This window comes from Thalia democratica, chromosome 2 (genome assembly GCF_965202585.1).
Source record: "Thalia democratica chromosome 2, ktThaDemo2.hap1.1, whole genome shotgun sequence".
Classification (NCBI taxonomy): domain Eukaryota; kingdom Metazoa; phylum Chordata; class Thaliacea; order Salpida; family Salpidae; genus Thalia; species Thalia democratica.
The window spans coordinates 22,303,145-22,329,845 of record NC_139166.1 but is presented as its reverse complement, the minus strand read 5'-3'; the positions used below and the strand labels follow the sequence as shown (position 1 = coordinate 22,329,845).

At 26.7% G+C, this 26,701-nt stretch overlaps 1 protein-coding gene across 1 annotated transcript; it reads right to left on the bottom strand.

Moving 5' to 3' along the window:
* Window positions 1–498: 498 nt before the first annotated feature.
* LOC145828446 (uncharacterized) lies at window positions 499–17,334 on the bottom strand. Its single transcript, XM_082936205.1, has 15 exons — window positions 17,256–17,334; window positions 16,625–16,750; window positions 14,792–14,976; window positions 14,094–14,208; window positions 12,158–12,311; window positions 9,342–9,463; window positions 7,785–7,864; window positions 6,853–6,979; window positions 6,419–6,550; window positions 5,101–5,248; window positions 3,659–4,464; window positions 3,047–3,215; window positions 2,650–2,798; window positions 1,976–2,049; window positions 499–1,705 (listed from the first exon to the last, which is right to left on the bottom strand). Exons 1-14 carry the CDS (start codon window positions 17,304–17,306, stop codon window positions 1,993–1,995), a joined length of 2,421 nt encoding a protein of 806 aa, XP_082792331.1. The 5' UTR covers window positions 17,307–17,334; the 3' UTR covers window positions 499–1,705; window positions 1,976–1,992.
* Window positions 17,335–26,701: the final 9,367 nt, after the last annotated feature.

The following is a 26,701-nucleotide window of genomic DNA, read 5'->3' as shown; positions in this document are numbered from 1 at the left end:
GATTTTGTAAATACTAAAATCTCAATACGTTAATAAATACTTTAAATATGAGTGGTGGTTTAATAATCGTTATATAAAATCTTCTTTTAATAACATTTAAACTTGTCTCTTGTCGTAATTAAAACTGTATTTTTACTCAGAAAGATAACTAAAAACATTTATTAACCAACTAATTTCATAACTGAAAACTTTTCTAGGAATACAAAAATACAAGATAAAAAGTTTTAAAAAAGTTTATTTTAAATTACGAATTATTAGTAAAAATGCTTAATCAAAATTTTTTCCAAAAGCATTAAGTGAAAAAAGTATGTGTTTTTTAAACTAATATTGCGTTAGTTTTTGAAACCATAACATCTTAAAAGCTATTTAAGTTACACACAAATATTTTTAGGTACTACTTCAATTTATTTCTCAACAAGAAAAACAGTACCTCTTTTACTTCAAAGTTTTTTATGGCATACTGTTATCAGCAATACTCTTATGCAGTAAATTGCTTGCATAGTAAATAAAATAAAAAGTATAAGTACAGTAGACTACCGCTTAAGTACGCACTTTTTTTGGTACGCATCACGCCTTAAGTACGCACTTATCAAGAAAGGTAGAATGTCCAACCTGCTGAGTTAGCCTAAGACTTTCACAAATTTTAAACTAGGGTGAGTAATCCTTAGTAGTCTAAGTGGCATGAAATTGTGACAGTCCTATTATTAAATGTTAATAAACTAAATACTTATGTAGTGGTTGCAGAAAAGTGAAAAGAATAATGATATTTGAGCTGTAATGCTAACAAATAAATAAATCTACATGACAAAACTAAAAACCTACAAATACAACATAGTTAAGTCATAACTTAATTTAGATGTACACACATTGATGTTTTCAAAATGTTTGGTAAACATAATGTAGTTTGGTACTTTACCTATAACAAAACAAAATATGGCTTAATATTCTTTTCTATACCATTGACTGACATTGACTTTCTATTTTAATGGTATGTATTAATTATGTAGAAACGTTTTATAGACAAAATAAATCATTTTAAAATCTAATAAAAAGTTTTGCAGATTAGAATTATGTATTAAATGTTATTTAAAATAAAAAGACTTGTTTATTTGAATTAATTATTTAATGGCTAGTTGTAAGAAAGAAAACAAACAACTTGAGTTCATATTATACTATGTCTTCAAAAAGTACGCACTACCCATGCTAAGTACGCACTTTTTGGTCGGGTTCAATTTGCGTACTTAAGCGGTAGTGTACTGTATTTCTAACTACAATACATACGATTTTTAAACGACTTTTTTTTTAAGTAGAAAATCTGTTTAAGTTACAACCGTAAAGATTTTATTTGTAAAAAATAATGTTTATAAAAACAGAACTAGTAGTAGGTTTAGATGATATCTTACAGCTACAGAACTAAATACTTTTACCAGTTTAGTATAGTAATCACTTTAAAGCAAAAAAAAAAAGCAAAATTAAGATTTTAAAAACACTTTTGATATATACATAATTGCAATAAACTACAAACTATTTACAAACTTTTTTTAATAGAAATTGCAAAGTAAAACTTGATTATTGCAAACACAGTAACGATACATCCACAGTGATTTTATAGGTAGTAAATAGAACTTCACAGTTGTGTAGAGAGTTGTTGCAAAATGGTTTCAAACTGATAAGACATGATCATAAATGCGGAATGTGCAATATTCTGTTAAAAACTGTGGTAAGTTTTCATTTCATAAAAATCTTTAAACTATTACTTTTCAGTTTTTAAAAATATTGAAACAAACATTAAGTTGTAAAATTAAAATATCTGCTTAAAAGATACATGCAAAATATTAAGCTAACAAAGCTATCAATTTTTAATTATCAAAACTAAACTTTTTCAATGCAACATAAACCACAGTCTTATATTATTGTTTGTAAAATTGTACTACACACTTTAATTATTTTATAAAACAAATAAAAACACGCATACCTTGAAATTGAAGTCGTTTATTCATCGCTAACCATGGAAGTTATGCTTTTTCTGCGTGAATCTTTTGCGGCACGCTGAATGTTTTTTTAAATTTAAAGTTTAAATACAAGATGACTTTTATAATTTAAGATTAAACTTATTAAAGAAGCAAAGCAATCGTGGTGAATGCTGATAAAACTTTTTCTGTAAAAACGATGATTAATTTATATTGCCATACTAATAATAAAAAATTATAAGTACAACTTCGTGTATAAATAAATTAAAAGCTACAGAAATAGCAGAGAATTTTTTTTCTCGGAAACTTTAAAAATCTGTAAATAAAACAACGTATGAACATTTTGTTAAAAATGTTAAGTACTTTTATTTAAGTTTTATATTAAAGCAAATTTAACTTGTTTAAACGCTTCTACTTAGTTGAAATACCACCAGTTTTATACTATTTTCAGAAATAAAAAGCTATAAACAAAACAAAAACGGCTACCGGCTAAAATGCAACTTTTAAAACTAAACAGTCTTGTAACATTATTGAAAAAAATTTAACTTGCACTGCTTGAAAGAGTCTTCACGCTATAACTCAAGTTGAATTTCTTACAAACAAAAACCTAGCAGTTTCATAACAAAATGTTTATCATAACATTTTTTTTATCAGATAACTATTTTTTCATCCGACTCACTTGCGCCGCCTGCTGCTTCATCTTTCTGCTCCTCCTCTTCCGCAGCTTCTCCTGGAAGCTCTCCTGCTGCCGCTCCCTCGCCGCCTCCCGCTCCCTCATCAGCGTCTCCTGCTGGTCCCGGTACACGTCCATGATCGAATCGAGATCTCCTAAAAAAAACTTTCAAAATATGTCGTTCACACGTCTCCCAGCTAAAAAAACTCAAATAATGTTTTTTGATAGAAAAAAGTCAGTTTGACGTCATGCTACAACAAGTTTCTTGTTCACAGCTTCGAAAAGTGCCATAAGAAGGTTTTTGAATTTTTTTTAACTTAAAGAAAAATTTTTACTATTTAATCAATATTTAAACAACAAGAACAAATCAGTGTAAAAAAAAATTGAATAAACTAAATAAAACCGAAAAGTTCTTCTTTAGTCGGCTGCGGAGCGAGTTCTTCATAAGATTTGGGTTTTTCCCCTTGCTGAAGCTTCTCGCCAGTTTCTTGTGACGGGGTTTCCCCTCCCAATACCACGGCCGCCAGATCTCCCACATCCTCCTCTGATAACTTCTCCACCGATTTCGTACCCTGAAGAAAAGTTTACTTTTATTCTGCGACAAAACTTATCTACAGTTTTGTCTTTGGAAGATAACTAAAATGACATTGATAAAAATGATATATTAGATTCATTTGGCCAGTATTTATTTCGGCCATCATCAACAAAGTCGAGATGTTTTATGCCATCGATAATAAACAATGAACTTCTTCGCACGATCAACAACAACAGTATCCGAGACAATTCTACGACCGGTTTCGTCCTAATTATAATAATTAGATAATTAGGACGAAACCGGTCGTAGGATTGTCTCGGATGCTGTTGTTGTTGATCGTGCGAAGAAGTTCATTATTTATTATATATTAGATACATGAAAGCTTTTTTTTAAATAAAGCTTTACTCATTAAAAAACTTATGTAATTAAGTATTCATAAACTTAACTTAAGTATGAAAGTTTACTTCAACTACAACTTACATCACCGTCCCCGCAGTCAGGTGATGCGACATTGTTAGTTTCTTTATCAGTCGCCCCATCATTTGAAATGACACCAGCAGTTGTAGAGGCATCTGTTGCAATGTCACCATCAGCTGTAGTTAGATCATTTGAATCGACGTTAGCTGGATCATCAGCAACATTGTCACCAGTTGAAACGACTCCAACAGTAGTACTAGCATCAGCTGAAACGGAACCTGTTGAATTGTCATCATTAGCGTTAACGGCTTCATTTAAAACGACATCAGCCTGAGTGTCATCTGTTAGAATTGCGTCATTTGCTAAATTACCAGCAATTAAAACGTCATTAGATGAATTACAAGCTCTTGAAGAGACATCAGCTAAATTGTCAGTTGTTGAAATGTCATTAGAAAAACTTCCAACGTCATTAGCCGAATTACCAGCAGTGAAAACGTCATTAGATGATTTACAAGCTGTTGAAGAGACATCTGCTAAATTGTCATTTGTAGAAATGTCATTAGATAAACTTTCAACGTCATTAGCTGAATTACCAGCAATTAAAACGTTGCTATCTGAATTACCAGCAATTAAAACTGAATTGTTAGAAAATGTTGAAGTGACACAGGTTGAGCCATTTAAAACTTGTTTACCCGAAACAGCGCCTGTTGAAACGACATTAGTAGTTGTAGTGACGTTACTTGCAACGACATTAGAACTTGTAGTAGCCAATTTAATTTTCTCATCTAGTTGTTCGCTCTCGTTTATTTTTTCGGCTTCGACGACAACAATTGCTGGAATTGCTGGTTTCATTTCAACAACTTCTTCTTCTGAGTTATAAATTCACAGATTAATTTGATTCTTATGCAACTTTTAATTTTAGCGTTAAAGTTAATAGCTTGAATTTTTTTCTAAAATTAATATTGAAACCTTATATAAAAAACCAAACCAATTAATCGAAGTCTTACAAAGTTTAAAAAAATAGCATCAAAAAACACGACAACCTTATATTTTTAACTTTTGGCCAATCAAAGAACACATATAAACAAAAACTATTTATTATAGACACGTGAATAATATTAACTATTCTGGTAATAATATCTTCAAATAAATAAATACAAAACTTATTTATTAGATTGGAAAAATTCTAAAAACAATAATAAGATAACTATTATCATAACTACCAATACAGTATAAATAACCTAAGAACGTACAGATATAAACTTATAGATTAAAAATCTGCATTAACGTACAATTTTTCAATCCATGAATTTGTATTAATATCATTCAACCTGTATTTAAAAACAAACTTTCATCTTGCATTTGAGAACAACTTTCAAACCTGAACTTATGTAACAGTCATTTAAGCTGAATTCATTTACAAATCATACAATCTCCATGCAGGTGCAAAACTCAATCTGGGTTCAGGTACAAAGCTTTCAACTTTAATTTGTCTGAAAACCAACCTTCAACGTTCAGGTGCAAACCTTCTCCCGTTTCCTGCTCCACCCTCGCCACCATCAGCCTGAGCCTCTCCTTCTTCAGCTTGGTGTTGACTCCCGCGTGCGTTTCCCTGGTGAGGCGCACGTCCGACAAGATCTTGTTCGTTTTCACCTGTTGTGTTGCAAACAATTAAACACCGAGTTAGAATCAACTCCTCGTTGTTCAATAACTGACAAGTGAGAAATAGTAAAAGATTGTTGAACAAACAGTTCAGATTTGTGGTAAAATTAGTTGTATACGACAAAGAAAAATAAGTAATAGTATTCAAACACTTATTAAAAAAATACAGGTAAAATATATTTTTTCATAAAGTGTAGTTTATTTATACTATAACTTTTGAAGTCAAAAAAATAGTTGATAAATTTTTATTCACGTTGGAGTAATAGCACCTGACATAAATAGTTTGATAGTATGCCAACAACTACAAAAAAAAAAACCAGAAAAGCACTAAAAAATTTTTACACTCAGTATAAAATTAACAAGCCATGTACAAACTAAATTAAGCAAAATATTGATTCTGAAATTGATAACAGAAAAAAAAATGGCAGATAAATCAAAACCATGTAGAAATATTATATTTATGCCCACTAAAGGTTTTTAAGAAGTAATACTAAAAGTGCTAATATAAATGACAGAAACTATGGACATTATAGACATCACGTTTACAACATGTAGACATCAAACTAGTAACTGAAAAAAGCAGGAAAAAAAAGTATATTTGAATAATCACTACCAAAATATTTTTTTATAGTTTTTTTGAACATTTTTCCAACTTTTTGAAATATTAGTGCTTTTTTATATATCTTAAATTTTATCTAGTCTGAAAAAAAATATTTTACTTGTTTATTTACGTCTGTTTGTTTAATAATTTAACGATATGGAAAATCTTATTTTAACTAGAAATTAGAAGCAGTCATATTGGTTTAAATCAATTTCAAGTTATAAGTTATATTATCATCAAGTAAACACCAAATGTATACTTATGCTTAACTAAAGTTTTGATTGACTTCTATATTTTTCACGAAAAAGCAAGTTAATCTAGTTAACAAACAGTTTAATAATAATACAAAGTATATAAACTATTTAATAACAATAAATAATTAAAATATTTGCTATTCTTTTTGCAAAAAATAAACTAGCATTCGCTTAAGTTTTCAGTAGAAAACCTATAAACTCAGTTAAAATTACAAAGTTAACAACAACAAAGTCCCTTACATGTTGTATTACATATATTTAATTAATTACTATTAATAAATACAGCTACATTACAATCATACTCACAGCAGTGATCCACCTCAACAGAACGACGCTCCTCTGTTGAGTTGTCCTGTACACGTGCAACGCGTGGTGCTGTCTGTCGTGCGACATGCCGTCTATGAATATGTACGATATCGCCTTTCCCAGCGTGTCAGTCTGCAAATTTGAGAAATGAAATAACTCTAGTTTGGTAAACAAAACAGTTTTTTAGACTCATTTGCCTGGTTTATAAACATTAAAAATTAATTTTCAATGTAATAAACATTTGATGTTTTCAAAATAATAACTTCAATAATATCATAAACATTGTAACAAAATAACAACTCAAACAAAATAAATACCCTGTAATAAACTTTGCATATCAAATTGTATTTAAATGTTCAACCTTGTAAAGAAAATGAAGAGAGAAAAAACATTTTTGCTAAAAAAGAAGCAAAATATTGAATGTTTTGTACAACCTCACTCTTGTCGCAGTAGGGAACTCTCACGGGGCTGACCAGCTTGTGGACTTGCACCAAATTCCTCTGTGCTGCCAGCAAGTGGTTGCGCGATTCCGTCATCGCCTGCATGCGCGTCATCGCGTAGCTGTGACGTAATAACAACGTTTTAAAGATTATACAGTAATTATACAGCTTGATTATTTAGAGATTGTAGTAACTGAACAAGATGACCTTCGGTAAATTGAATAAATGTTGTTGAAAACTTTTTAAAGATATAATGATTGCACTATTAGTGTGTATATAAAATATTGTAGATGATATTTGATTGTAAGTAGAATAGCTCATTGATATTATTATGCTACTTTTTGTGTTTTATATTTAGAATAGACAAACTTCATTGTGTACACATATTTTTACTAATACTTTTTTGACGGAAAATAAAAAAAACAATTCATTTATATACCTCAAAAAATGCACAAAAAACTTTTGAATTACAAAGTTATATCCGAAAACTAAACGGCAATATATAGTTTAAAAGTACAAAAAAAATTAAAAGAATAAATACATTTTTCAGTCATAAAATTATTAGTAAAAGTATGTGAATACCATGAAGTTTGTCTATTCTAAATATAAACTACAAAAAATGGCAAACTAATATTGATAAACTATTCTACTTAAAATTAGATATGTTATTTGAAAAATATCGTCTACAATATTTTATATACACACTAATAGTGCAATCATTCTATCTTTTAAAAGGTTTTAACAACATTTATTCAATTTACCGAAGGTCATGTTGCTTATATCTTACTTATATTTCTAAATTAGCTTGTTTAGTTTTTTAAGTTCTCACAATTTAGTGTGCTTAGTATTTGAAAATTTACTACTGGTAATAAGCTAAGTTTACTGGTACAACTATATAATTATCTGATTACAAAATAAACATATACCTGGAATTAGTGATGCTCATGACATCCTTCCACCTTCTGCACGCGTAATCCAGCTGCCTGCACGCAGCTTCGCATGTTGCCTGTTAATATTTGTTGCATGTTTATAAAGATTTTTTTTACAGTTGCAAAAATTTCCATGGTTCGAGCAAGCTAACTATTAAGAATCAAATTTAAAAAAAGCATTTATTGCAGCTTGAATCAAGGCTTGAAATTTTAATTAAACTATAGTGGGATACAGTAACCTCTCGCTTATTTACGCACATTGTGTCCACAGAAAAAATGCGTAAAGATACGAGAGGTACCAAATATACTTACTATAATGCTGTTTTTTGAGATTGCTTCTAATTAAAATCAGACTTGGGACTTTCCCACTTTTAACAATTTTTTTGCTTTATTTATAAATATGAAAACAAAAGATAAAACTATAAATACATATATTTAAAAAAAAAAAAAGGATATTAATTTATATGAAATAAAAAAACTTGTAGAAAAATTTTACTAATTTAATAGTAAGTAGATTTTGTCTTTATCTTTATTTATATGTGACTTATTTGATACTTAATATTTATATTCTAATCTACAAAGCAAATTCAATTTATACTTAAGCATTTGCTTACAACTAAGAAATGGTGTGGTGTCTATATTAAAATCTATTTCTATAGCCTTTTACAAAAATATGCATTTGGTGCTGTAATGGATTTCTTCTTTGGAACAAAATATATAAAATATAAGAAAAATGTTTAATAGAAATTGTTTATAATACTACACAATTTTTTGTCTTAAGATATAGAGAGGTGAGTTAGCACTTAAAAACATATTTTAAATTAAAAATATACAATATACCTAATTTGTGCAATATTAAAAAAGATAAAATTTATATTTTTTTCAACTATTTAGAATTCTAAAATGCGTAACTAAACGAGAGTGCGTAACGTCACGAGTGCGTAAAGATGCGAGAGATTACTGTACTTTAAATTTAGTGTTGACTACTTTAAGTTATATGACAAATGTTACGTTTTGAAAAGATGAATGTAAAAACCTTAAAAAAATATTACGTAAAAAACAAAACCATACACTTATATAAATTTTCAAGCTACATATAGATCGAGCTAATGCTTTTATGGAACAATGATAACAAGCCTCAAAAAACTGAGAAAATTTCATTTTTATTTACTTTTTACAAAAATTTATTTGAAATACTTCAAACAACTATTTAAATCTAGTATATCTAAATTTTTAATACTTCAAAAAAAACGGCTGCAACCACCAAATACTTTAGCATAGCTACTTTGAATTTAATATTGACTACTTACTATACTAGTAATGTAGAGAAATTTATGTTTTGTACTTAATTATGTGTGAAAACCAAATAAACAATTTTCCTCAAAAACAGAACCATACACTTGCATACTTTTTTGAAGATACATACATCGAGCCAGTGCTTTTAAGTATCATTATAACAAACCTGAACAGTATAAAGAAAAATGTTTATTCTTTCATTCCACTTAACAAAAACATTTGAAGCACAATTAGCAAACAACATAAACTTGTACAAACTTCGGCCTGGCTCCACTGCTGCAGCACGAGTTCGAGTCTTTCGAGCTTGTGCTCCAGCTCATCGCCCTCCTCCTCCAGACTCTGCTCCAGCTTGCTCCCGTACTCCCCATCGAACACTCGCTCTGTTTGTGAGTTTGTTGTACAACTTTGATAATTTGATACCAGCTTAACTAACAGAATAACTGTATTTAAAAAAAATATATATATGAAAGGAAAGAGATCAGGTGACAATAGTAAATCTTTAAAAGCACTTTTACCAATAAGTGCTTTTTAATAAACATAACACTTGAATAGATTTAGTAAAGCATTTTGAGAAACAAAGTTTTTAAAAAAAAAATTTTTTTGAGAAATGTTATCAACAAATCTATATAAAAACACTTTTTAGGGCAAAAAAATTATACAGTTTACTTTTTTGGACTTAATTAAATATTAGCGTAGTGATTTTAAAACTGTTAGCCATATAAATTTACAAATTTAAATACCATTTACAGAAAGCAACAAGAAACAGGATATTATTGTAAACTGACTATTTTTTACATTTTTTGATAAATAAGAATAATTTACCAACTAAATTTTTAAAAAGAGCTACAGAAAATATTTACTTTAATTATGTGAAAAAACTAAATGTGATAATATTTTTTATACTTAGAATAGTTTTACTTAGTTTTTATTTTCTTTAATTTCATTAATACAAGGTAAGAGGCAAGAAAGATGTTAGTAAAATAAAATAAAAATAGTGTTACAGTGACAAAATTTTACTTTCATTTATATCTCATAAGAGGCAAAAGTTATGTTTCAATGGTAATTTTAATAAAACTTTCCAAAAATAAAACTTTGTGTTTGCTAAAGAGAAATTAAACTCAACAAAATATATTTTGATTAAATAGTTGCCATTGCAACCATGAAAACAAAATTACTCAAACTATAAAACACCACAAAGAAAATATTAGCAAACAAAAGAACAATAAGCACTCATTTATAAAATCAATTCATCAAATTACAGCTACTTGTAGAAACACCCATGGCTACGATTGTTTACAAACGCTTTGTACTTTAAATATTATAAAACATATGAAACTATTTAATACCATTGAATGAGTAAAACATAAATTTTATACTAGAGTTTTAAGCAACAAATGACAATTATTAAGGTTACAATTATGGTAAACTCCTGATTAACGTTTGAACACCCATGTAAAAGATGTCATCTAAAATTTTTTTAACATTAAGAGTATTTTAATACTTTTTGCCAATTAAGAATATTTATAATACCTTACCTTATTTACAAAACTTAGAATTACATTGTTTTTAAGTAAATCAAACTTTAGATGTATGAATAAATTTATCTAAAAACACTTTTATGAGTATACAACTAATTTTGTATGAAAATTGTACTCAAAGCTTTGTAATATATTTAGTTTTTATTTTTATAAAGACTAAAAGTTCTAAATATTCTTGTTTGAGCTGCCTCTGCAGTCTGAAAACTTACTTTAATTTTCTTACAAAAATTAAATTGAAATTAAGTTTGTTAGGTACAACACTAGGTATATTTATTAGTTTATAACAAGAGTCTGCAGCATTTTATAGGTCGCATTTTTTCTAAAAGAAAGTTGACCTATGGCAACATATATTTAAAATAATTTCATTAACCAATAAAAAATTTAAAAACCACTATTTTAAACAAAAAAAAAACTAAATAAGCCATATTAAAGCACTGGTAATTTGTAGTTATTAAGTTGAAAGCTTAAATAAAAGCTGTACTTCAAAAAAATTATTTTACTGTTTAAAAAATATGAATTTATACTTAAAAACACACTGCGGACCGCATATTTTCGCTAACCACTAGTTTAGACACTACTAAGTAATCAAACAATATCATAAGCTTTTTTTTGACAAATTTCCAAATAAACTATGAAAAGTATAATTAAAGTTAGTTGTAAATAGTGTTTGCTAATAAACGATCCAAGCAAAACAAGATTTTTGGAATATAACAGTTATATGGATTTTTTTTATAAGACAGAAGTTTTTTTTTAAATCGGTAGAATTGAACTAGTTAGAACATATTTTTTTAATAAATTGAGAACTTTTTTGATCGTTTTAGTATAATTAAAACAAAACTAATATGTGTCAAATTTTTTTGTATTTTGTCTAAAATTATGACTACATATTTTAAGTTCAACTTAAAACATAAAAAAATGTTTTAGAAAAATGAGTGATTAAATATTTATTTAATTTTTAGGGTCTCTTACGTGAAAAATTGCCATTTTTTTGAAACATTTATAACTCTTTTTAAATATTTATTTAATATATTTTTTTATTCTTAGTCAAAATAAGTAAAAAAAGACATATATAATCTTACTTAATATATTCTGTTGTGTAACTTTACATGCTTTGAACCTAATAAAAATATCTAAAATATAATATAAAAAAATTTAAATATTAAAAATGAGTAATTATGGCTACTAAATTAAATTGATTACTCTTATATTTCATAAAGTTACAAATAATGTTCAATTCATTTTTTATATTAAGTAAAAGTTTAAAAAATTGACAAAAATAAGTTAATAATGAAGTATATTTTAAATTCTAAACCAAAAAAAAAACAGTTCATTTTGTTTTTTTTTACTTAACTTTTTATTCATAAAAGTCAAGGTTAAATAAGGATTTCCAGAAAACGTTTTATTTATTTTATAACTATTTGTTTTATAAAATATGTCCGAACATAGGTATAGTGGAATTCCTTAAAGACTATAATAAAATTTAATCAATAATATATTAACAAAACTTTTATCTTTTTTTATTCATACGTAACATACCCAGTATGTTGTCGCGTTTGTCGTACAGAGCGGCCAGATGCTGTTTCTCCATCGTCAGCTCTTCTATCTCTGACGTCACTTTCACTTTCTCCTTTCTGACGTCACAGAGCTGCACGTGACAGTTCTCCTCCTCACTCCTCGCCTGCACGTACTCCTGAAAATATAAATGGTTTGTGAAAATGTCTTTTTATTTTGAGCAATACTTTACAGTGAAGTGAACTGAACACTTTACAGTTGAGAAAGTATTAAATAATTAAAGGAAATTTAAAAACAAAATACATTAACTTGAACATTGTTAAAATGTGGTTTTCGATTTAAAAAAACTCGTTAATACTTTACTAAGTCTTACCGAGTGTAAAGTAAGGCGAAAGGGGGTAAATTAAATAATTAAAATAAATGTTAGTTTACAAAAATTAACATTGATCCTTGTTTTAAATCAATAATTATGCACTAGAAAAATATATTTAGAGAACATAAAACTTTGATTTATTTTTAAGATTAGTCAGTTTAGCAAAACTTTTGGTGGAAAGATAAAAATATCTCAAAATTTAAAAAAAATAACACTAAAAATGAGATTATCAATACTTTCCTTCATTTTTAATCAATTGACCTCAAGTTTTAGGACGATTCTTGCATTATAAGAAAAATTTTACTGTAAGATTAAAAAATAAGAATTTTCTGATCAAAAGTAAAAATATTTTTTCTTTAGTAAAATATAAATTTACTTATAAGTACATTTATGAAATTTCTATAGTTGGATTGTTTATTAAGAAGTTGAGACTATACAGTTTAGGAACAGTATCTTAAAAATATTAGAAAATAAATATGCCTGTTAAATTTGGTCCCAAAACCCTACAATTTTGAATCCCTATATCTCAAATAATAGTTTGATTAAAAAACGGTAAAAAGCAACAGCTAGCTAGGTTGAAGATCTTTAAATTACGAGCATCTTGATTAAAAATTGCTTAAGACCACAAAAACCTTAACACCCACAGCAAATAAGTTTGTGTTTTTCAGTTGCTATACAAATAAAAACTATCAATTCTTTGAATTACATACTTATTAAAAAGTTTTTAGTTTACTTAAAAAACAATGATTAAAAATAGTCTTTTTCAACATTTTTTATAAGAAACGACATATAAAACTCTACTACTAAATTTTAAAACATGAAACTAATACTGTAATAAGGTTTTTTAATCCTAACACTAGGAAGTAAAATAATACTCATGTATTCAAAAGTCTAAGAGTGTCACTATTATTTTTGCTAAACTTTAAACTTTAAATTTTTAAATCATTAACCGATAACTTATAACAGACGATGCCAGACGTTGGTAAAGCTTTTATATATCTTAGAATAGTCAGTATTTTTCTGAAAAGTATTCAAAAATTTCATTAAGTATGCCTTTGTTTGTGATATGTTTTGTTATACTTAAAGTTTTGCAATTAAGTTTTAAGACAAAATTTTGTGGAACTCTCATTGAAATTTTTTGAATAATATAGTAGCTTAAGGCCAAGCTTTATTTAAAAATTTATTTATCATTTGGATAAAAATAGTGTTAAAAATAGAATAATAAATAATCCCTTAACTAGTCATTATGTATCAAGACTAGAAATCAAAGTACTTTTAAATGTACTTGTAATTTTTTTATTCAATATATTGACTTTAGAATTCAGACAACAGTCAAATACCAGCAAAATTTCACTTTTAACAAAATAATTTTACTTATAATAACCCACACTAGTAAAATTGTAAAAACCCGAAGTTAAGGTAAGACTTAAAAGTGCGACAATTTTTTTTTCACTGAAACAAAAAAATCTAACACATACAATAAATAAGCACAGTTTTATATGTGCATAACTAAAAAGTTAATTTTCATTAGAAAACTAACATTAAAATACTAAAACAGTTTTTAAAACTGATCAATGATAAGTGTACCTGTTCTTCTTTAGACAACTGCTGATCAAAATGTTCAGTTGTTCCAAAGTATTGAGAAAATGATTCTGATTCCTTCAAGTCTTTCAAACTAAGAACGTCTGCATACTCTTTTTCACTGAATTTATAAAACAATGGAATTAATCAACTTTTTATTTTGTATAACTTAAAAGGTAATAAACACTAATCAGTTCAAAAAGTACTACAATGTTTGTAAAAATTAATGAATCAAACTTTTTTTAAACTATAACATAGTTTGATACCAATAACTACTTTTTACACCATAACAATACGTATATAAAAACTAACTAATAAGTAAAAACTCTATAAACTTTTGATTTAGTTTTTAAGGCAAAAGTCTAATTGTATTTTGATAAAAAGTTAAAGCCAATTATTTAAATATGAAATAATAGTAGTAAATACCTTTAATTAAAAATTTATCATTTATTAAGTGTTAATAATTTTTTTATGAGTTCATAAAGCTAACAATCTTTAAAATAAAATGTTAATAAAACATTTAGAAATTACTGTACAATGTAGCTCCAAATACAAAATAAAGAAAAATAAGATTTTTTTTCAACTTTTTTTTAGCTATAGTTTTTATGTAAAACATAAGCTATTTATAAAATTAATAACTTAACAATATAGACAAGAAAATATTTAAGAACTTAATAAAATACTTGTGAAAATGTTTAACTAACGTATTAGCTTGAAGTACTTTATACTTTTCTTCTAGCTCAAGTAAATCTTCATTAACTGATTCTTCTTTTTTCAATGCGCTTTCTAACAAGTATGAAGTCTTCTTTCTTTCCAAAACTTGTATTTGTTGGGTAATTTTTTGGAAATCAAGAACTATTTCTTTTGTCACAACTGTCTTTTTATCCAGCTGCAAAAAGTTGTATTTAAAATGAAGATGTTTGATAACATTTTTAAGCTATACTTTGTTAAACATCGTAGATACAAAATGAATGAATGAGCTGAATTTCAAAATTTAAATAGATGGTTAAAAGTTTCAATGTTAATTAAAAGTTATTTAAGACTACTGGACTTAACATAGCACTAAAACAATCCAACATATTTTTAAACAACTAAATATTCATATTAGAAAACAGTAAGTAGACCAAGATTTCCCAAAGTTATCGATGCAAGTAAGGGGGCCAAAGGGGGACAATGACAATAAAAGAGACCATATGGGGATACTTAGATATGTTTCACCAGATGTTCAAAACTTACACTAGATATTCTGGAATTTGTATTGAAGAGCAAAAAAAATTCAAATGCAAAATTTACCGCAGATTCAAAACTTATAGAAGTTATTGTGGGGTTAGTCATGAGTGGGGCCACAACTTATAAAATTTTGAAAAAAAGTTGCTTATGAAAATGAGTTTGGAAACCCTGGATTAGACCAAAGTTAAATAAAACAAAAAAAAAAGTTATATTTAATATATGTCTTTTGTAAACAAAACTTATTGTTGTAAAATAAGAGGTCAAAGAACTAATAGGGAAGATTTTAATTTACATATAATTATTTGTTTTAAATCTATATCATCAAAGTATAATCTTACAACTTATTTTTGTTTTAGTAAGATAAAACCATTTTAAAAATTCTGATCTTAAAAATACTAACAAATTTTAATAAATATATCAAATAATGTTTGCAAAATAATTTTTGATACATTAAGATATTTTTCACTTGTAAAAGAATTTGAAATATTTTAGGAAATTGTATTATTAATATAATATTGTTATCATTAAATGAAGCTCTAGCTATGCTATACTGAGTTTTGTTGGTTTTTGGTTTAATGTAAACTCCATAGTTGATTTATATTTAATATGTTAATATGTTATGTCCTTTTTTATTATTGAGATTGACATTTTTTCGTGGTTTCTGACTGATATTAAAACTAGTGTGTATATAAATTATTCTTCTATGCATAGTGAAGAATTGAATAGTAAAACAAAATAGGTGAACTTTCGAACTTCATCTATTTTAAGCTCTATTCTTTTAAAGAAAAACTTCAAAAGTATTTATAACAGTATTACATAGTAACAGAAAGCAATTGGATATTTAAACAAAATTGGTAAATTTTTGAACTCAAGTTATTTTAGATTCTAACTTTTCATTAACAAAAACTTTAAAAGTATTTATAACAGTTTTACTTTGTATTAAAGCTACGTAATTAAGTAAAATATATATAAAAATTTATACAATAATATTGCAGTATATTATAACATATTAAATATTAATCTAATTATACATTTGATCAAGGGCTAATTTTACTTTTAAAATAAAAACTTGACAACCTTGTCAACGAGTTTAGGTTACCCTATGTGGGTGTGATGTTAAATATAAACTTTAAAGCATTTCAGTTAATAAAAATAAAACTATATAATTAAACAAAGTCAAATGGTATATTTCACATCAAAAAATATATATGTATGATCTTTGAAAAAAAAAGTTTAAAAACATCTTGATTTACTTTTTGTAAACATCTAACTTCAAATAAACTGTTTTAATTTTATCTATAATAAACCTCTAAATTGTAACTTTTAACACTTCCACTAGATGAAGATGAGGATGATGAAGAGGACTTCCTGCTTTTTGTTTTGTTCTCAGCAGGTGTATGAACTGTTGCTAAAGCTTTTGCTTGCTTCGATATCTAAAATATTTTTATATTTAAAATTCCTTTCTAGAACTTAAATTATTTTACTACTTAAGAAAAGGTTTTTGTAAAAAGTTTCTTGCATTTTTACAAATGTATTTATAACTTTATAAACACATTTACAACTATATTTTACACATTTTTAATTTGTAGTGCAGTTTTACCTAACTATCATTTTCATAACTGAGATCAAAAAAGTTAGATTATAATTGATTACTTAAATTAATCTTCTGTTTAATAAATTACTAAAAGCCATTTATCAGATAGAATTGATTAGATATAATTGATTAAAAAGAATTAATTAATTTTTTTTTAAATGAAGTTAAAAAGTTTTAGTTAGATTTTTCCATACTGCACTATCCATAATATGGTTAGGTACATAGTTTCTAATACATTTTTCAGCATTTTCAATAACTAACCTTAAATATACAAACATAAATAGCACGTTTTTAGCACTAGGTTTAAAGATTTTAAAGCGATAGTAGTATAAAAACAAACTAACATCATTGATTTGCTCATTTACTTTTGCTGATTGGCTAGCTGAGCAACCCATTTTTCTTCTAGTATTATTTAGTTATATAACTGTAAAAAACAATAAAAAATCTTTTTTTAACAAAAACAATATACACCAAAAACACTGATTAAAGACTTTTCAAACTATTAAAAAAGTATTTTGTTTGATATTTAAAAATAGCATAATAAAAAAATAAACTATAAATCAGCATTTAACTTTATGTATATGTGAACAAAGCAGATTATTGAAACATATTTTAGAATAAAAAATATATTTTTATCTTCAATGACAATTTATTTTTATTGTTATAGCTTTTTCTACAACCTATAGATTTTGCTTAAAACTATAAATAATGTTAACCTATATATTTTAGCTTTACTTTTATTTAAAAGCAGTAGTGTGTATATTATTAAAACTTTTTTTATTAGAATTTTGGTTTTCCTAATTTACTTATAGAAACTTTACTGTTTATTTGAATTAAAAAGTTAAAGGCCATATGGGTAATGGCATTTTGTTTGAAAAGAAAATTACCTCTTAAAAAATTTTTCATGTACAAATTATAAAATTATTATGTAAATTTTTATTAAAACAGTTTTATTAATTTGAAAAACAAAAACCTTTCAATTTTAAGATACAGTCACTAAAAAACAAAAAAAAAGTATAATTTTAATTATAACCTACTTATTACTAAACTTTGAAGCACTTGTTCTAAAATTCTCATTAAAAGGCTTATAAATTTTTAAACATGCTCTCATTTGAATTTATTCATTTTTATAGGAAAAATGTATTTAATTAATCAGTTTTATTTCTAGCGTTTATATTGAAAAATATTTAAATTTTGCTAATTATATCTGATTTTTCATAAAACTAATGCCATAAAATCAACTGCTTACTTAAAACAATTCAATCACCTATTCAAAAGACAAACTGATTCTCAAAGATAGCACATGAACCAACAAAATCTGACATAGTTAATAATGCCATATAAACTTATTTAGCCGGACATGTAAGAACCTGACATGTAAAAACCTTGCTTCTCTACATGATATGATGTCATCATAAGTTGCCACTACTAATAAATAAACCTTTTTATATAATTTAATCAATAGACTATCAATAGTTTAAATTAAACAGTTGAAATAAATATAATTGGTGTATTTAAGTAATGTTTACAATACTTTGTTTTAGAAGCACATATTTTTAGCTTGTTTTAGACTTAAGTTTTTAAATTTTAAAGTTTTAGTAAAATGATTTTTTATTAGTGTATTTAACAGAAACTTTTTCTTGGTGAGTTTTAGAGAAGTGGTTACTTTAATGGCAATATTGTTTATTATATTAATTGGAGTAAATTGGTTAAACTTAATTAAGCATTTGAACTCTAGATATTCTTTAAACATGTAACAAACAAACATATGTACTATGTTCTAACAGCATGATGCAAATGTTATTTGCTCAGAAGCAGAGCAAGTTATCTGATATTTTAAACCTGTTCAATTTTTGGACTGGTGGTATTTTGTCATAATTAAGGCTTTTAACTCTGTGAGTTGAAGGTTGCAAGAATGAAACCCAGTGGTTAAAACATACAATAATACAAACAAACAAACATAAAAAATAAAAAATTAAAAAGTTTAAATTTCTTTAATTTTAATATTTAACATGAAGTTTTTGAAGTATATTAGTTTACTTGGTTTTAAAAGCATAACTTTCTTTTTGGTTAATAGCTTTAGATCAAAACCAATTTGCCATTTATTTATTCAATTGCTACTACCAACCATGTGGTAGAAATTTTAAACTTGATTATAAGAAGTCCCCTAAATAAAACCAGTAATGCATTAAAGCTTGTTTAATTGAGTCACCTTATACTGCTAATTTTTGTTTTTGTGGGGAAAAATAGTATATTAGGTTAACATAACTCTATTAATCCTAAAAATATTAAATGGTAATTAGATCTTAAAAATAAACTTGTTTGTTTTTAAACTTACCATCTGAAATTAGCAATCAGTAAAAATTTTGAATGTACTTGTGATTAAAAAAAATAACATACGTTTGTACTAGACTAAAGCACAACCTAAGAAATAAATAACGCTAGAAGTCAAAAAGCTCAAAATTTATGCGCAAATAACTGTTTTTAATGATATTTGCATGTAACTTATCGTCTAGATAGTTGTGCAGACGAATAAAACTGATTAACATAAACTTACTTTAATGTCTTGAGAATTGAGTGAAGAGCTCCTTCCTCGCTTTTTCAAGTGTAAATAAACTGATACTTTTTATATCGGACCAGCTGAATACAACGTTATTTATTTTTTGAAATCTAATGAGAATTATAAAAAAGTCTATTTTAATTTAAGATCAGTTAGCCGTACAATAAACCTTGGTCAAAATGAATTTGTCAAGCAGACGATTTAGTAGATAACTTTAAGTCATCTTTGACCTTATTCTATCAGGTTATTTTGACCATTTTTTGACAGCTTTCTTTATACTTCAAGTAATGATAGTAGTTTTCAGGGAAGAAAAACAATTAGTTAATTCTTTTAAAGTAAAAAACATAACTTCATTTAATAAGATATAAGCTTTATACATGCTTATAGTGAAAAAAATACTTAATTTGTAAGCGTTTTTATATACAAACATGATATGATTGTCATTTACAGCTAAGAGCTGGTGTACCTAAGAAAAAGATAAACATTTACTCTGCATGCAACAATATGTAGTTGTATATATTGATAACATTACTTAAATAAAAATATTGACATAATTTCAATTTGATAATTTACTTTACCTAATTCGAGTTTTAAATTTTGATGTAGGGTAATAACTAATAACTATATATAAGTGTTCAAATATTAAAAATACATAGTTTACAATGAATAAATCTAGATTAGATTTTAAAGTTCAATTTTATGTATTTAGCTCTGTTTATATAAATGTTATTATGCGAAAAATAGTTAGCTAATAAGTTAATCAACTGACCACTATGTTTTATTAGAATATTAAAGTAAACTCTGTTTTAACTTTCTTCAAAATAAAGACATTAATAGTTATTGATAAGCTTTCAAATACTTTACACTAGGGGTGGGCAATCCGACCCGGAAAGTGAAAATGACCGGCCCGCAAGCAAAGAGACAGGCCCGCGAAAGGTCAATATCACAAAGTTTTATAAAACTTTGCATCATATTTTTACAAATCAAAACTGTGAGAACTTGACTTTAAAAACATGCTAAAAATGACTTTGTAAATTAATGTGTACCAGGCACGTAGCTTTGTTTGGTACGTTTCTGCAAATATGCAGAAACGTATACTTTTGTGTGAAAAAACTTGCTTTTGTTTCAATTCTTCAGTTTATAAAGGCCCTGCTTTCTTAGCTTTTAGTATTCATTTATACCTAGTTTTGTATTTCTAAGAGATAATTTTGGAATGTACGTACTATTTAGGACTTTTAGTGTCGTAAAATTTGACCAAATTAGATACAATCGTATACATAAACTCATATTAATTTTATTTAATAAAAGCTACGCATTTTAAAACTGATTCTAATAAAGCCTGTGAATTTTCTTCAACACGAAGGCACTTTTGCAAGAAGGGACAAAATTGCACGAAGACACTTTAGCACGAAGACAATTTTGCACGGAGGGTCAATTTCGCACGAGTGAAAGTTTTGCACGGAGACTGTTGAGACTAAATTGATAAAAGAACAAAAAAAAAAATAAAGCTACCGACCGAGAGTAAGGGGTAACAGTGATAGTAAGAAACAATAAATTACTAAAAAGTAAAAAAAATAAGTTACCGACTGAGAGTAATGGTCAGGGGTAACAGTGATAGTAAAGATAAAATAAATAGAAAATTTGATATAATAAAAAAAAACAGGAAAAAAATTTAAAAAATACTCAACCCGTGCAGAAATGACCCTTTGTGCAAAAGTGTCTCCGTGCAAAATTGTAGCCTCGTGCAAAAGTGTTTTCGTGCAATTTTTTCCCTTCGTGCAAATTTGACATCTAGCCAGTTTAAATTGTTCTGTTCCCGCTAGGACGTTATCACGCGTCATTTCAGGTGGTTTATTTATTTTGCAGATTCATAACTTTTTTGAGCTAGCTACTTCCTTGCTATAGAAGTTTCATATTTCTCATCAATTAATCTAAAGACCCTTTTTGCGCTTACTTTTTATCTCCAAAGTATATATTGTAAGATAAAAGATAAACAAAAACTAACTAAAGTGAAACTCCGGACTTTTCAAAAACTTTGATTAAATATTTTAATTACATTTTACTTCTCATAAACTTTGGACTATATCGTAAGCTAAGTTTATAAAACAATTTAATTCCACTCTAAATTATACCAACTCAAACTTAACTTTCTTCTATATTTTTAATTTGACGTACTTTTAACATAAAACTTATTCAAAAACACATGAGCGTTCTTTTTTATAAGTAAATTTAACTTATATACAATTTATCAAAAATATTAACGTTCATTTTAAATGTAAACAGACTACAGCCTTACATAAAACCGATATTTACAAAAAAATAAATAAACGATTGTTTAAAAATCTACAAGTTTATTGCATGCGAGTTCAAATCGATTTCGGACAACAGTCCTTCATCAGTAAATTTAAACTAGCAGAACTAACACACATTCATGCAACTAAGAAATATAAAAAATATATATTATTATGACGTAGTAGTTTAAAACTGTATATAAAACCAAATTTTTAAAAGCTAGACGATTATTTATATTATAATGATACTTTTGTATTATAAGTAAATCCAAATGAAATGAATACAATAACAAACACTTTACCGATATAAACTTTAAATTAAAAACTATCTTAGTAAGGAACTGTTTGATGTAAGTTATTGGTAATAAATAATTACTGCTATCGGCGATATAAAAATAAAAACTTTTCCCAAACAATACTTAAAGTAATAACAAAAACCTATATTAATAAGAAACTGTATCTTACAAACTTCTTATTATAAAGAAATAGTATTATCGATAAATAAAAATAACTATTTTTAAACAAAACCTAAGTAAAAAAATGTTACAAAATTTAAATAAAGAATTAAATTAAATTATTTTGACAGCAAGCTATTTTCCCTAAAATATTGTTTTTAAAGTAAACATTTTATCAAATAAACAAATGATTAAAAACTATTCTGAAACAAAAGTTATTCTTAGTAAAACTATCCTATTAAAAATTGGTTATTGTAAAATTATTGGTTTTATATGTTTGCTATTATGTATAAAAATGCAGTATTGTTTTATTTATGTTTATACTAGCTTGTAATAAAATAACCCATTTACTCTCTAAATAATCTAAGTTCGTATGGTTGCTTGTTGAGTCTGTAAAAGTGATTCAATATGCTTCTTCAAAGGTTTTGCTCGATGTTGGATGCTTGTTGGAATAATGAAGTTTGAGTGCAGCTCGTTCATTTGTCTCGCTGGGGGTCAATTTCTTTCAGTTATGTCTGTGAGAGCATCATCTTTGGGAAAAAAACGTAATTGTCTGTCCCACATAGTGCTAACCACAGACATTGCACTTTGCGGCATAAATCCCAAAAATTTTGCAATTAAAATTCTTTTAATTCAATTGTTATACAACTTTTTGATTATATTAAGTTAGTTTTTATAACCATTCCGCCTACTCCCCCTCAGTTGCATAATATATATAGTTTATTTACTTAGTTGCATGAATATTTTTTAGTTCTACTAGTTTAAAGTTCACTGATGAAGGACTGTTGTCCGAAATCGATTTGAACTCGTATGCAATAAACTTGTAGTTTTTTAAACCGTCGTTTATTTATTTTTTGTAACTATTGATGCAGGGAAAAAAATCACAAGTAAAAACAATTGACTGTGTCCAGGATCAATTAGAGAATTATTTATAAATCTTGTCTATAAAACCGGTATAAAAAAAACTTAGTCAAAATATTTTTCAGTAATATTTACAATTTTTAAATTGGTTTTTATAGTTTTTTTTTCACTTATCATAAATTTGAGAACAACAGACCAAGTAAAATGTAGCATAATCGTTTTATTAAAAAATTTTTACAAAACTATCTGTTTTAAAAGTTCTTAAAGTTTATTGAACGACGAAAAAACGCTTAAAATGTTTATTCCTAGGACCTGATGCACGAAGAACCTCTCGGTTATCGAGTCGCACACCACTTTCAACGTTTTGTCCAGGACAAAAAAGTAAGACTACAACATATCAACTAAATAAAAATGACTAGTTAAAAACTATTTTATACTTATAATTAGTTTGCTGTTTTTCTACTCAAAAGTAAAATTCATTTGCATCAAAAGCAATGTATATATTATTTGTAAACTTATCTAATAAGTAAAATACTTTCAGTTAAAAACATATAACACTAAATTCAAAAATGCTTGTAAAATATAAAACATTAAGAGCAAATATGTTTACAAGTTGGACATTGGTTTCTTGTTTTTCATTGTCATCGACCACATATTCATTCCAATATACACCTGAAGGTGGTGTATCGTTATTTTCTTCCAATGCTGGTGTTTCTGAATCAAGAACTTCTGATTCTGGGAATGTTGAATCAAGAACTTCTGATTCTGGGAATTCTGAATCTGGAACTTCTGATTGTTGAAACTCTGAATGTGTAGCTCCTTTTGAATCTGAGTTTTCGTTTGAAACTTCTGAACATGTTATTACATCCGAGTTATTACTTAAAATATAACCGCCATTTTCTTCCGAAATTTTATACGGTACTACAAATTTCGGAAGAAAACGTTCAGTTCTGATATCAAACCACCCTTCAATACAGGTCTTGCAGTTGACATGTCCACAAGGCAAGCGACAAACTTCAGCACCAATTTCCAGCTCATCCATGCAAATACTGCATTTTAGCATTTCTCCGTTCTCGTCTGTAGATCCTTTGTAAGTACAGCAAAGCTGGTTAAAGTAACCACGAGAAATTTTACATTCCCAGAAAGCATAATCTCGTTCAGATAATGATTTTTTAGCTCCTTATAAGATGAAAACTTTTGATTATTTTGCGGTGTTGTGTTACCTAAAAACGCTTCATAACACAATCTTTCAAGTTCTTCACCTGAATTTACTTTTTTGTTTATGGATGAACTGATCAATTTTTTAAGGTTTCGATTGTCAAAAACAAAACTACTATCGATACAAATTGTTTTACCAAATTTTTTATACCGAAAAAAAATTCCAGCATTTAGTCTGTATAGAGTATAGACCAGACATGTTAAAAAGCTCTGCTTTGTTTACTCGAGCGTGAAATTACTAACTTAAAACAAACCAAAGTTTATACGCTTCATTGCTGAATTACCATAGTAACTATTAGCATTTTACCAACTCTGGTATAGACTGTCAAAGCTAAGAAATTTTAAACCATTTTTCGAATAATCAAAATCAACTTTGGCAAATTCAAGTTTTGTTTTCGAAGAATGTGAGATGTAAACATTTTTTAACTTAATTATACTTTTGTGAGCTACTGCAAATTCATAAAGTTCTTTTAGAACTTCGTTAAACTTTCTGACATGTAAATTAAAATCATTTGAATCATGGCCAGCTATCGTGATTTCACTTAAGAAACATGTATATGCATTTATGATTTCAGTTATATGATTAACTAGTTTCACAGTTCTATGGTTCTCTGAATAGTAATCTTTTAAATATTTAAGTAAACTTTTATAAAAAGTTATTTTGTAAGTTTTCTTCAAGCGTTTTTTTCCAATAAAATATTCACCACATAATTTCGACATGCTTTTCTCTGAAAGTGCTTCTTTTTCAAAGAATTTTTTCAAAGCTCGTAAAGTGTTTTTTCTGTTGTAATTAACTTTCAATGTTATTGTATACTTTTGCTTTAAATCTTCTATTGATGTATCATTTTTCATTTTCCGAAAAATTTTCAAATAACTGTTGAAATCCACAAGTTTTGAGGAATCGTCTAGATAACAAAAACAAACTTTTTTACTGATATTTGTGTCATTAACATTGAAAACTCTTGCTTTAAACTTAAATAAGTTTTTGTGCATGTATAAAAACTTAAAAAAGTGTTTTCTTACTTCTTCAATTTTGTTTTTGCCTAAAGAATGACTTGTTGGACAATAATAAGCATGCTGAGTAAATTGCATTATAACACATTATAGTGATCTAAAATATTATGAATAGTTTTATAAAATATCTGCAGACATTCTTGTGCTCCAAATGTGTAATAGCTTTCTTCAAAATCATATTCATCCACACAAAGCTTTTCATCACAAGTTGAAGCGTCGTTTGGCAAGTTTGCACACCTGTAAGTAAATTTCTGTTTGTTTATATTAAATTCTAAGTTAAATAAAACGTATTGTGTAACAACAAACATAAAATAAGATCATAATGTATTATTGTCTATTTTAGTACCGTTTTTTTAATTTAACAATCAGGTTTGACACTGGTTTTTGAGGAATTTCTTCCAGGTTTTCCAAATTTTTTCCAAGTTTTTAAAACTACACGTTTTTTGGTCTATTTTTAGATTAAATTTAGGTTTAATGTTGAAAACTATGTTAGGTAGTATAACAACATGAAAAATATAGGCTACTTTAGATGCAGCTTTTTTTGGAAAAATATTTTGATGATGACAAAAAAGTTTTATATTTGTTATAGATTTTTCATTTCAAAGCAAAATTTTACTACTTAACTTCTAAAAATGAATAATTTTCATTTTTTTTGCAAAATTTTTTAAGCTAAAAGGATTTTCTAGCCTTTTCAAGCCTAAATTGTAACTTTTACAAAATGCTTGTGGTGAAAATATACATTTTCAAAAAAGAATACATTGTAGACAAAATAACTATAAAAAATGTGAATTAAACATATTTGTTTATTTTTTTAACTTTAAGTTGACATATAACTTTGTTTAGTAAAAATAATAAGTCCATCTTCGCACAATAAACTCCAATAATAATAATAGTAATAATATTTATAGACATTGTTTTAACACCTGACATGTCTCAATATATATCTTAAATTGACAGACTTGAGAAAGATTTTCGAATTTTAAGGATTCAAAAAAGTGATTCACTGTATCAATATAACTAGTTTCCAGCCGGATCCAAAACTTATATTTTAATTAGAGTCCGACCGGATCCGGATCTCGACTTAAAATTAGTATCCAGTCAGATTCGGATCTAAAAAGTCATTATTCGACTGGATCCGGACACTGGATCCGGTAAATAACTAATTCAAAATGCTCCGGCCCGCAAAAGACTAAATATTTCCGGATCCGGCCCGTTGATTGAAAACGTTGCCTACCCCTACTTTACACCAATAATTGAAACAAACATGACAAAAAATTACAGCACACAGTTATCAAACTGATAAAAGCCCTATTTTTTAAGAAAAGTATCAATATCACCTTACAACCAAAAAATACACCAAGCTAAATTTTAAATACAAAAGCCACCTTAAA

What these genes read in the sequence shown, in the direction of transcription:
- LOC145828446 (XM_082936205.1), bottom strand. Translation starts at nt 17,306, where the DNA reads ATGGGTTGCTCAGCTAGCCAATCAGCAAAAGTAAATGAGCAAATCAAT. An exon ending in CAAACGCGACAACATACTGG is followed by an intron (nt 9,464 to 12,157) that starts GTATGTTACGTA and finishes ACTCACAAACAG; the next exon opens with AGCGAGTGTTCGATGGGGAG. An exon ending in CTGACTGCGGGGACGGTGAT is followed by an intron (nt 3,216 to 3,658) that starts GTAAGTTGTAGT and finishes ACTTTTCTTCAG; the next exon opens with GGTACGAAATCGGTGGAGAA.